This window comes from Delphinapterus leucas, chromosome 1 (genome assembly GCF_059928025.1).
Source record: "Delphinapterus leucas isolate spDelLeu-1000000601 "Yukka" chromosome 1, BTC_Dleu_Yukka2, whole genome shotgun sequence".
NCBI classification, from domain to species: domain Eukaryota; kingdom Metazoa; phylum Chordata; class Mammalia; order Artiodactyla; family Monodontidae; genus Delphinapterus; species Delphinapterus leucas.
In genome coordinates this window covers 168,787,170-168,800,294 of record NC_143129.1, presented here as the reverse complement: position 1 = coordinate 168,800,294, position 13,125 = coordinate 168,787,170, and the positions used below count along the sequence as shown (strand labels likewise).

The 13,125-nt window shown below is 37.1% G+C and overlaps 1 protein-coding gene across 17 annotated transcripts in view; it reads right to left on the bottom strand.

Moving 5' to 3' along the window:
• EYA3 (EYA transcriptional coactivator and phosphatase 3) overlaps nucleotides 1–13,125 on the bottom strand; it is a 139,928-nt gene that overhangs the window by 57,078 nt on the left and 69,725 nt on the right. For 10 of the 17 annotated variants that reach the window (XM_089897898.1, XM_089897912.1, XM_089897921.1 and 7 more), the window contains 2 exons: nucleotides 10,899–10,999; nucleotides 649–692 (listed from right to left, as the gene is read on the bottom strand). In XM_089897898.1, the coding sequence (XP_089754024.1) occupies nucleotides 649–692; nucleotides 10,899–10,931 (77 nt within the window). In that variant the 5' untranslated portion in view covers nucleotides 10,932–10,999. Of the gene's footprint in view, nucleotides 1–648; nucleotides 693–10,898; nucleotides 11,000–13,125 lie in introns of those variants that run through there. The other 7 variants (XM_089897967.1, XM_022551995.2, XM_022551996.2 and 4 more) reach the window with 2 other exon arrangements.

Sequence of the window (13,125 nt, the reverse complement as noted above, 5' to 3'; positions counted from 1 at the left end):
CTCATTTAATTGGAAGTGTGTAAGACACAGGGCTAGTGTGACAATAGAATAAATAAGCTGGAATGATAGTGTGTGTGGTGGTATAAGAGTAGGATTCTTAAAATTAAGATGTTAGAGGTGATGCAGTTACCGGTTCATATGGTTGGTAGACAAACAACAGAAGGTAAGAACTGTGGACAACTGAAAATCATGGTGTTGTGGAAGCCAGAGCATGACATGCAAAGAAGCTGCCTCTTTTCTACAAGGAGAGCCAAGCTAATGACTAAGGTGTCCCATATCCATTTGGTAATTAATGATTAACCCCTTGGATTTTCCTTATTTCTGTCTTCCCTATTAAGTATACAGTACATCTGACTGAAGAATATTCACCATTGTGTCTCTTCCACATATCACAGGACCTGAGAGATACCATGCGATTGGTATATATTGTTGAATAAATAATGAATAAATGAAAAAAATCAGCACCTATGTGTTTCAAGGACAAACTTTTAGAGGAAAATCTTCACCTTAAACCAAATAATTTCAAAACGTAAAGACTGATGCTAAAAACCAAAAAGAGGGTAGTCAACACAAATCATGCCCATATACTAATCAGCATGTAAAAACAATTATAAGTAGGTCACTAAAAAGAAATTCAACTCTGTATACCTTAAAGTTTGCTCTCCTGATTCCTGCATCTTGGCTTTTTTCACCTGTAAAACAATTATACAAAAGCATCAATGTCTTGATCTGTTTTTAAAATCATCTAGCTACTCAAGTGGCAGCCTAATATTAACTAATAAATTACAGGGTAACTTTCCTTTTGGTTCCCTTAGATTTATTTTATTAATCCCTATTATATTTTAGAGTTAGAGATGTACTTGTTTTTCACATGAGCCTCTCTCTTTTTTTAAATGAAAAAAGTATTTTTCAGATTCAAGGTAAATAAAAGGTTTACCAGGATTTTTACTCAACACAGAATGTTTACCAGGATAAGGTATCCAAACTTGGATACAAACTGGTTAGTTTAAAATTTTACCAGACACACAGTTTTATTCTCAAACAGTAAGTATGGCAATCTCACTATCATCTAATCATTTATTTAACAGAAATATCTTTATATTCAAATTACTTACATGCCAAATATAAAAATAAATTCTAATCAGGTTACCAGTAATCTAAAAAATATTCTTCACATTATACTGTTTTTTCCCCATATTTTCACCTTCTCTAATTCCTTCTAAGGTAAAAGCATTTTCATTGAAACAGTTTAAGAATCCATAAATGAAAGATCAATGGTTAATACTACTAAGTTTCCCGGTTTTTTTATATGACAAAGAATCTGATTTTAGAGTTTTCTGATTAGAATTACTAGTTATAGCAGAAGTATGCTTAGTGTGCTTAGCCATACAAATTATGAACACTTAAAGTATTTCAAGCTGACAAAGAGTACTGCCAACCACTACAAAGAGTAAGAACTCACAGAGGCAGCAACTTTGCTAAACAATTTTAAATAAACATATCTGGTGGGAATATAGCTATTTAATATGATTAAATTTAACAATTCAGACAAGGTAAATAATAAAGACAAGTTAAATACAAGGCCCATACAATTTCTCATGGACAGCCACTCCTCATGAGAAAACATGACAAAATAAATAAAACCAAATACTCTTGGTTATTTGCTTATGGCATATCAACTCATTATATAATGCTGCCTAAATTTTCAAAGGTACCAATAAAGGTAAAGAAAAAAGGGGCATTAAAAAAGAACCCTCTAGGGACTTCCCTGGTGGTGCAGCGGTTAAGAATCCACCTGCCAGGACTTCCCTGGTGGCGCAGTGGTTAAGAATCCGCCTGCCAATGCAGGGGACATGGGTGCGAGCTCTGGTCCGGGAAGATCCCATATGCTGCAGAGCAACTAAGCCTGAGAGCCACAACTACTGAGCCCACGAGCCACAACTACTGAGATCTGTGCACCACAACTACTGAAGCCCACGTGCCTAGAGCCCGTGCTCCACAAGAGAAGCTGCCGCAACAAGAAGCCTGCGCGTCACAAAGAAGAGTAGCCCCCACTCTCTGCAACTAGAAAAAGCCTGAGCACACCAATGAAGACCCAACACAGCTAAAAATAAATTTTTAAAAAAACCTCTAAATTTAGAAACAAAATTATAGAAGCATATGAAGAAAAAAGAAAAAAACAAAGAAGTTTGAGGTAGATAAACCCTTACTAAGCATGATATTAAATTCAAAAGCCATAAAGGAGAAAACAGACTGATTTTACAAAATTCAAAACTTCTGTATGATAAAAGATACCAAAACCAACCAGGAGGTCAAGGAATTCCAGGATGGTATACATACTGTGACAAGAGAATTTAATTGTATTACAAATGTATGACATAAACTCACTGAAAGGCATAGGAGAAAAATGCGCTGATGGAGTAACGCTGGAAAACACGTTTTGACTGGAAACTGCAAGGCTAAAGATAAGAAAAATTCAACTTTCTAGTTTATCTACTTAAACTTCCTAGTTTATCTATTTATGTCATTTCACAAATGACAAAATACAGGATCTTGCTATAATATAAATGTGCTGTCCCTCCCACCTGAAGATGACAGTATTTACATAAGGTCAGATAATACTGTAATTTTCCAATAGTGGTGATGAATCTATGCTTAGCTCACCCAAAGACCCTCTTTGCGATCAAAGAAATAATTTTAAAACAGTCTATGGTCTCCTAACAGTAATCCATATAAAGAAAACTAGAGCACTGAGGAATCTAATTTATCAGTCTTCATTTTATTAGCACCACAGAGTAACAAACTTAGCTAGAGAACTGAAAAAAAAAGCCCTGGAGCAAAATTTTAAAATATACCATAATGGCCTTTCAAGTAAGAACTACGCTTTTTTACTTTCTATTTACTACAGTGCCAACTCGGTACAAAGAGTATGTACTCATAAATAGAAATGGAGAAAATGTACTTAAAGACATATCTACCAAACAAAAACATCTGGGGGAGGAAAATATGTTATCAACTAATTTTGTACCTTTCACGGCCCATTGTTAGCCTTGATTTGGGCAATTATGTCCTCCTGTAAGTCAGGGATAGGAAACCTTGGCACTAGAGGCAGGTAAACTAAAAGGATACAGACAGATTTCACTGGATTACAAAAGGATGGGTTCAAACAATACAATCCAGAAACTGACAGAATGTAAAATAGTGCAGTTAGTTTGGAAAACAGTCTAGCAGTTCCTCCAAAGGTTAAACATAGAGTTACTATTACATATAATCCAGAAATTCCACTCCTGACTATATAACCAAGAGAAATGAAAACTTATGTCCACACAAAAACTTGGACATGAATGTTCCTAACAGCATTATTCAAAATAGCCAAAAAGTGGAAACAACCCCAGTGTCCATGAACAGATGAACGGATAAATACAATAATGATAAATAAAATGATGAATGATAAAATAAATCCATACAATGAAACATTCAGCAGTAAAAGGGAATGAAGTACTTATACATGCTAACACAGATGAATCTTGAAAAGATTATGCTAAGTGAAAGAAGCCAGTCACAAAGGACCACATATTTTATGAATCCATTTATATGCAATATCCACATATAGGTCAATAGGAAAGTAGATTAGTAGTTGCCTAGGACTGTGGGAGGGAGGGAATTGAGGGTGACTGCTAATGGGTACAGAATTTCTTTTTGGAGTGATGAAAATGTTCTATAATTGACTCTGGTGATAGTTGCAAAACTCTGTGAATATACTAAAAACCATCAAATTGTATACTTTAAAATGGATGTGAATTGTATCTCAATAAAGTTGTCATTTAAAAAAATGACAATCTTACGGGCATGTTATGACTAAAGGTTACACAAAAAGGAAGAACCACTGGCAAATTCATGAATCAGAGTTCTACTTGTGTCTCTGCTTAAAAAAAAAAAAAAAAAATCATGCTTTAAATATAACAGAGCAAAGGAATACATATAACCCAATACACAAATTCAGAATATCCAGGTACAAGGCTCAGTTCTGAGAGTTAATTCACTGTATGTCTACTTCTCTACATCTGTTTTCTCAACTGTAAAAGAAAACTATGACTATTTCACAGGCCTGCTGTGAAGATGAAATTGGTGGTGGTAGTGGGGCGGGTGGTAAGGGAGAGAGCGAATGAGAGAGAGGTGTTTATGAAAGACAAAGACATTGTTAAATTTTAATGTTACCACCAAAAGCAGCAAAAACAAAGCTGAATTTCCAAAATTTCAAAGACAAGATTAAGAAATACCACTTTCTAGATAAGAAAATTATATTATGCATCTCAAATGTCATTCCAGAACTATTCTGAGATGACTTTCAAGTATATAACTATAGTGCCTCCTAAGTTTTAACAAGAGGCTAAATCATACTAGGGCTTGGTAAACTATAATCTTGGGAATAATAAATCCAACAGAAGTCTGCATGAAGCCTATAAAAAGGAAGATGTTTTTGTCAGAATTTATCCACCACTGTCAAACAAAGCATATCATTCTCTTTACTAGAAAGTCATACTCTATATTCTAGAAGGGAAAAGGGCTTGATCATAACCTGGATGAAATTATACACAAAAAACATTTAATGCTATTTTCTTTGATTGTGCTTACCAACAGTCTTTTTTTTTGGCGGTACACAGGCCTCTCACTGTTGTGGCCTCTCCCGTTGCGGAACACGGGATCCGGATGCGCAGGCTCAGCAGCCATGGCTCACGGGTCCAGCCGCTCTGCGGCATGTGGGATCCTCCCGGACTGGGGCACGAACCCGTGTCCCCTGCATCGGCAGGGGGACTCTCAACCACTGCGCCACCAGGGAAGCCCACAGTCATCTAATTATTAATTTTACTTCCAGAACTTGACATAAGGAAATGAGTATGTAGAAAGTGAGAGTAAGCATTTCACTAGAAACTAGAAAGGTAAATACCCGTGGCAGAGACAACTGCCTGCTCCACCATTGCATGTGGGGTGTGACTTGCGATGGGAGGCAAAAAACATGTCTTTTAAGTTCACAGGTACCCGTCCAAAAGAAGTCACATCTGGACCTAGTAGAAACTAGTGGGCATCAGATCCTGGATTTGATGTGGATGTAGCAACTGATGGAAGCTGGGGCTGTTTCTCTTAAGAGGAATGTGTGGGGTAAGGAGTTACATATTGTTCTTTAGATGTGAAAAATGAAACAGGTGAACCAAAGAGAAGATTATTGTAGATTCACTTATAAATATTCAGTGGTCTTTTTCCTGTTCCTGGGCACACAGGATGCTATAGACTGAACGTCTGTGTCTTCCTCCAAAATTCATATTTTGAAATTTTATCCCCAATATGATGAAATTTGGAGGTGGGGCTTTTGGGGTGATTAGGTCATGAGGGTGGAGCCCTCATGAATGGGATTAGAGGCCTCCTGGGAATTCCCTGGCAGTCCAGTGGTTAGGAGGTTCACTGCCGGGGGCCCAGGTTCAATCCCTGGTCAGGGGAACTAAGATCCCGCAAGTCGTGCAGCAAAAAAATTAAAAAATAAATTAAAAAAAGAAAGAGACCTCCTTTTCCCTTTCCACCATGTGAGGTCACAGCAAAAAGATGGCAGTCTATGAACCAGGTAGCAGGCCCTTACCATACACCAAATCTGCTGGCGCCTTGATTTTGGACTTCCCAGCCCCCAGAACTGTGAGAAATCAATTTCTATTGTTTATGAACCACCAATTCTATAGCATTTTGTTACAGTAGCCAGAATAGACTAAGACACAGATTGATGGCATTTTCCAGACCCCCTTGCTGTCAGGTTGGAGCCATCCACATAAGCCACTTCTACAACTACCCCTTAAAAACATCTCATGTGATTCTCCAATCCTCTCTTCCGTTTCTTTGGCAACCATGGAGGCCACAGTTGAAGATAATAGCATCACAAGATGAAAGAAGCCTTCATGGAAGACTGGCCCAGGAAAGCTGTCAATCCACATGAGACTAATGTGAGAGAAAAATACACTGCAGATTCATTCTCCAATGTTAAATGCCTACAGTGAGAATTCTAGTTCATATTCACGCTATCATTCATTCAACTGACTGTTCTCTACCAAGCCCCCCTGAAAGGGAATATAATGATAAACAAAATACAGTCCTTGACCTCAAGGAAGTAATAGTCTGGTTGAAAAGAAATAGATAATTTCTAAAACAATGAAACAGGGACTTCCCTGTGGCACAGGGGTTAAGAATCCGCCTACCAATGCAGGGGACACAGGTTCGAGCCCTGGTCCAGGAAGATCCCACATGCCGCGGAGCAACTAAGCCCGTGAGCCACAACTGCTGAGCCCGCGTGCCATAACTACTGAAGCCCGTGCACCTAGAGCCTGTGCTCCACAACAAGAGCAGCCACCGCATGCAAGGAAGAGTAGCCCCTGCTCGCCACAACTAGAGAAAGCCCACACGCAGCAACGAAGACCCAACGCAGCCAAAAATAAATAAAATTTTTAAAAAGTAATAAATAAAACAGTGAAATAATGATTCTGATAGAAGTTCAAGGTTCTATGGAACACAAAGAAGGAGCACCAAACCCAGTCTTTTTACTGGGGGGAGTCTAGAGAATTAGAACTCATTTGAAATAACTTAGGTACCTGCTTATAAATGTGGAAATAAAACATTTTTAATTGATATGGTATCCTTTGTAGTTTGAAAATTACCCTTTTTTTTTTTTTTGCGGTACGCGAGCCTCTCATTGTTGTGGCCTCTCCTGTTGCGGAGCACAGGCTCCGGACGCGCAGGCTCGGCGGCCATGGCTCACGGGCCCAGCCGCTCCGCAGCATGTGGGATCTTCCCAGACCGGGGCACGAACCCGTCCCCTGCATCGGCAGGCGGACTCTCAACCACTGTGCCACCAGGGAAGCCAAAGATTACTCTCCTTTATCGATAAGACAAAAAGAAATTAGGGGTTGAGTACAGTCGTTCTCTCTTAGCCACTTATTCCATCCTTTTATTCTCCAAGACAAAAACACAAATTTTAGGGTCCTTTTCATTGCTCTCAAGAATATTTCCCAAGCTTCACTCCTTTTCCATGTTTTAGCCTAGAGTACACTGTGGTTGTAATCATGTACCACCTCTTTTGTCTACAGTATTACTAATTTATTTTTAATATTTAAATACAAAAGGCACATATGCTCATATTTTTAGAAACCCAAACCATACAGATATGTATAAAATAAAATATAAAAGACCTTATTCTGCCCCCAAACCTCCATGATTTCAGTATTAAGTTTTGTGTATATTCTTCTAAAAATTTTTCCTATGTATATATGTCCTTTTAAAACTTGAGCTCAAAGAGCACCCTGATAGCTATAAAGGAGTTTTTTAAGGGCTTCCAGTTTGCCAGGAACGGTGTTAATTTATACCTCCTATCCTAAAACCGAGTTTGGTTAGAGCCTCCTTTCACTCTACAAAAGAGTTCTAGTTTGGACAATAATATGAGCTGCTTCAGAGTAGCTGAGAAAGATGAAGACTAGGGTAAAAAGATGGAGTGATTTCAAGGTAAGCGATGACCACAGAGAGAACCATTTCTGACTGCAGAGGATTGAGGACTGACTGGCAATAGGGGAAAGTGAAAGAGAACCTGAGGCTAGGATTTATGTTGTATTGTGAACAATGACTGGAACAATCTTGAGATAGAGCTAGCAAGTAGTACAGAAACAAGAAAGGGATAACTCAATAAGGAAGAGACAATGTGATTAAAATAACTCCAATAGTAATGCTCATCAGCAACATCTCTCTTTATACACAAGTAAACAGCAGGGTTAAAAATCTTGGCTTTATTCAAGATATGGAAACAACCTAAATGTCCATCGACAGATGAATGGATAAAGAAGATATGGGGTGTGTGTGTGTATATATAATGGAATACTACTCAGCCATAAAAAAGAATGAAATAATGCCATTTGCAGCAACATGGATGGACCTAAAGATACCACACTAAGTGAAGTAAGTTGGAAAAGAGAGACAAATGCCATATGATATCACTTATATGTGGAATCTAAAACACAATGCAACTAAACTTATCTATGAAACAGAAACAGACTCAGACATAGAGAACAGACTTGTGGCTGCCAAGGGGGAGGGGGTTGGGGAGGGATGGATTGGGAGTCTGGGATCAGAAGATGCAAATTATTATATATACGTATAACTGAATCACTTTGCTGTATACCAGAAACTAACATAACGTATATACCTCATAAACTATACCTCAATAAAATAATTTTTTTTTAAATCATGGCTTTATCATCATCAACTTGGAACAGGACCATTCTTTCCACTCAAGTTTTAGATTTCTACTACAGCCTGTGAAAATTAGCTTTACTCCTCAACATCTGACATTTACTCTTCTTATTCTAATTATTTTTAACAGTTAATAAATGCTCTATATTTTCTTAGACTCTATATTTGTCTGTTCGGCACCCACTAATCACAGTGCCAAACTAAGAGCCAAAGTTGCTTACGTCTCCCCTGCAATCTAGAGCCTATATTCTGAACCATACTCTGAACTATATTCCCCTGCTGTGAAATCAACCCAGTGCCAGATACCTAGTGATAGCTTCTATACCCCAAAACCCTCTGGAATTATTCAAACTAGCCAATCCTAAATAAACAATTACCCTATGTTACGTTGCTTCACCTTGCCTGTGGAAACCTCAATTAAGGCTGTAGCCTATGCATTCTCTTACAATTCCCCTATGCATCTCTGCCTCCTGAATGACACTGGTGCTTACCCCTGTGACCCTGTGTGGTCTGCTACATCTCTCATCTCTAAGAGAAATGTAACATGAAGTTTTTTTAAAAAATAAATTTATTTATTTATTTGGCTGCGTTACATCTTCGTTGTTGCACATGAGCTTTCTCTAGTTGCGGCGAGCAGGGGCTACTCTTCGTTGTGGTGCGCGGGCTTCTCATTGTGGTGGCTTCTCTTGTAGCAGAGCACAGGCTCTAGGCTCCCAGGCTTCAGGAGTCGTAGCACACAGACTCAGTAGTTGTGGCACACAGGCTTAGTTGCTCTGCGGCACGTGGGAGCTTCCCAGACCAGGGCTCGAACCAGTGTCCCCTGCAGTGGCAGGCGGATTCTTAAGCAGTGTGCCACCAAGGAAGTCCAAACTTTTTTTTTTCTTCTTTTTTTCAATGGCACTGACCTCTTCATGTAGTCACTCAATCACCTTTATAAATTTATAAATTAAGACCCAGGTACAAATCAATTAAAAAAAAAAAGATGCCTCATGACCATCACGATTTATAGTCAGCAGAAAATTTGTGGGTTTAAAAAAAAATTTTTTTTTAGTATTTAAAAAACAATTTCTTTTTTTAATTTTTTGGCCACATCACTTGGCTTGTGGGATCTCAGTTCCCAACCAGGGATCGAACCCAGGTCCCTGGCAGTGGAAGCACAGAGTCCTAGTGACTGGACTACCAGGGAATTCCCAGAAAATTTGTTTTTAAAGCACTTTAATTTCTTAACTCTCTCTGAAGTAACAATCAGATTTTGCACATTATAGATACTGAACAGAACAGCAAACAAATGAAGCAGAGAGGAAAAAATGACTCACCAGCAGGTCAGCTTCACAATTCTCATTACCTTAAATAGGTAAGGAGTGACTAACAACAATACTCATTTCAACAGTATGTCAACACTTACATAAGTCTTTTGAAACTATGACTAGACCTTTGTCTTACTATATTAAAAACTCAATGACAGAATCTTCTTTGGTACATTTAGTGTCTCTAATGCAGCTATTTGTTCTTATAGTGTATATCTCAGATACACCGCTGAGGATGATTTTTAACCCTACCATTTCCCTGATTATTAATGTTCCACCAGGGATATGGGATGACATTTTAAATGTTTCAAAAGGTCCTTTTACCAACTGCTTATGTCTTCCTAGTTTTATACTTAAGTGAGGGGCTAAAAGACTAATAGCAAAAGAATCACCAGTATGCACCAGTATGTCTCAACATAAAGTAAAATATTAAAAATGTATCACTGATGTAAAGAATACATCTAGAACATGAAAAACATACCCTATTATCTGCTTTCAAAATTCAAAGTTTTTTAGGTTGGATTTTCATAGGGAGGTAAACATGTACCACTCTATATTCTCTCTTAATATAAAATGCAAGAGGCTCATTCAGGAGAGCAAATTGAACAGCAAATTGAATCAGTATTTATCTAATTTCAGAAAAAGAAGGTCAAGCCAAAAGGAAAAGATTCTTTAACACAAAAGTATCTTAATAGAATGATTACTATTACCTTCCTTTTTTAAATGCTAAGGGTCAAAAAAACACTTAGGAAAAAACAAAAAAGCCATGGCAAGGCAATAAATCTGTATCACTTGGGGACATTTAAAATGATTTTATTTATTTATGTTAAATATTTAAAAGAAATTAAGAATTCAACCTATTCTCATGGGTCTTATCTATTTTTAAGAATTAGCTAGTGGTCAAATTATACTTTCTTCAACTACTACTACTACTTTAAAAAAAATTAAGTCAGGGAAATTTAGGTAATGATAAAACTAGATTTTCTGGCAGAAATGGTATATACTGTTTGGTAAATAGATGTCCTCTTTTATTTTCTAAAAACTGTAAGAGTAGCCATTGCTTTTTTTAAATGACACTTCTAAAGACAATATTTATTTTGTAATGCTGAATTTTCTAAGCAAGTCCTTGGCATTAAGTTAGCAAAATATGAATTTAGGAACACAGAACATCGTTTCTTAGAAGGAAAGTATTAAGGAGTCCTTTCCTTAATTTTATTTCTGATTTAGAATCTGTAGTACAACTGAATAATATTTAACATCTCTTAAGATTAGCTTTTCTACAATCAACTTTAAATTGTTAAAGGAAATACTTACTGGTTGCTCTGGTAAATCTTGCTCTTCTTCCATGAGGACCAATATTTCTTTATTACACTTATGTGACTGGACTGCAAGTGTCTCTCAGCAGTCTTCACAGTCTATTTAAAAAAGAGGGGGGATTCAAAACTTTATGTACTCTTAAAGCATTATCATTGAGGCCATCAGAGAATAATTTTAAAAATATTTTGCTACCTCAATCTTTCTACGTGAGCTCCAATCTCAAAATCTCAAATCTGCACGTGGCTTTTCAAAATGGACATGCTGCACCAAGTCAGGATACGTTTACACAATGACTTTTATAATTCCTTGCAAAAGCCAGCACGTGGAGCCACTTCTGCTGTACTTAAAACATGGTTACTATAGTGCCCAACGCATTAAACACTTTATAGCAGCCATGTGCAATTAACTAAAACACAACTTTTTTTAGAATTAGGGTTACATTAAAAAATGATAAAACCTAGCTTAGCCAGTCAAGAAGTTATGATAACATCTAACCTGCTTTAATGGGGAACATTTACATAACTGTTAACACACAATCACTTTAAATAGGGCAAACTGGAATATCAAATAAATACTTTCGCAACCAACTATCTGTATATATGTAATCAGCTTAAAGGAAAACTCAACTCTTCTGGATCTATCTCAATAATGCAAATAAATAAGTAAAGTGAAACACTGAATTTTAGAATTAAGGAAAATAATCATGTAGAGCTAGGACCCAATTTATCCTGAAATAGCTCCACTACATGTATTGCCTAGTCAATTATTTAAGCAAAATCTTTACCTTCTCAGACCCTGCTCTTCCTGTCCTGGTTTTCAAACTAAAAAAGAGAAATAGGACTCTAAGCCCCACATTTACTGGTAAGAACACCTTATTGTGCCCTGCTGCCGAGTGAGACAGAAAGATGTTAGAAAACTAAATAATTATAAAAACTATAAACTCCATTTCTATTTAACAAAAATGAAAGTAGCACTTCTCCAAAACAGATGTGATTGTTTATGCCTTTAATTAAGGTCACACCTGTTTTCACTTATTTTACCAACCACTGTAACCAACTTAACAGACAAAGCTAAAGCAAGTATAGAATCTTATTGCAGAAGTAATGAATAAAAAGGGAAATGAAAAACTTCACTTATACCAATTTACCACCACTCCACTAATACTGCTCTATTCTGGTGTAATACAACACACTTTATTTTAGAGTCACACTCTAGAATGGGAAAAGGAGAGAAAACACATATAGGGGACACAATCAGACGCAAAACTGTCCAACTCTGACACAGCTTTCCTCCCTGCCCCGATCTAGAATGTCAAAAGAAAAAAAAATTTAAAGGTCAGAACTTGATGCTCAATGCACTCACGTGTAACTCATACACAGAGCCTCAAAAGCTAAGTTTTCATACTACATGACGTAGATAACTAGTACTGCAGAATTACAGCAGGCAATAACTAAAGCTCACAGGAGCTATCTTCCCTGCATTTGTTTTGCTCTCCTCCCAAGAGCACAACCAATGTGACGTGAAACTGATTCACAATTGTGAAAGATGAACTGTTTTTTTGTTTTACCAGCTTATATCTGTTTTAGTTTTAAAATGAAATGTCTTGTCTTTATGGGATTTTAACAGTGTCAATGTACATAATGTATTTAATACATATATGATTTCATCCCAAAAGAAAAAGCAAACTAGGGTCAAATCATTAGAGAAATGTAATGCCTTTAATACCTCATTTGTTAAACTTTTGTGTGACCAGATCTCATCTAAACAGAAAGTGATAATATCCCAGGTTTTACTCAACTGAAAGCCATAACTGTAATGACTTCAATCTCTAATTAGTAGAATTTCAGCAAAGGAGAAGGAAGGGATATTCTTTCTCATGGAGGAAGGGTTATAAATCTACGCCTAAACAAGAGGAAAGTAAGAAAAATTGTGTTAAAAAAAAAGAAAAAGGTACAAATAACATGTCCTTTAATTTTTGTTTTAAACACAGAAATGAATTTATTTTAAAAATATGAACAATGTTAAAGGAGAACATAGATTTTTTTATAAATCAAAAGGGGTCATGGGTTTTATTTATTTTTTATTTATTTATTTTTTTTGCAGTACACGGGCCTCTCACTGTTGTGGCCTCTCCTGTTGCGGAGCACAGGCTCCGGACGCGCAGGCTCAGCGGCCATGGCTCACGGGCCCAGCTGCTCCGCGGCATGTGGGATCTTCCTGGACC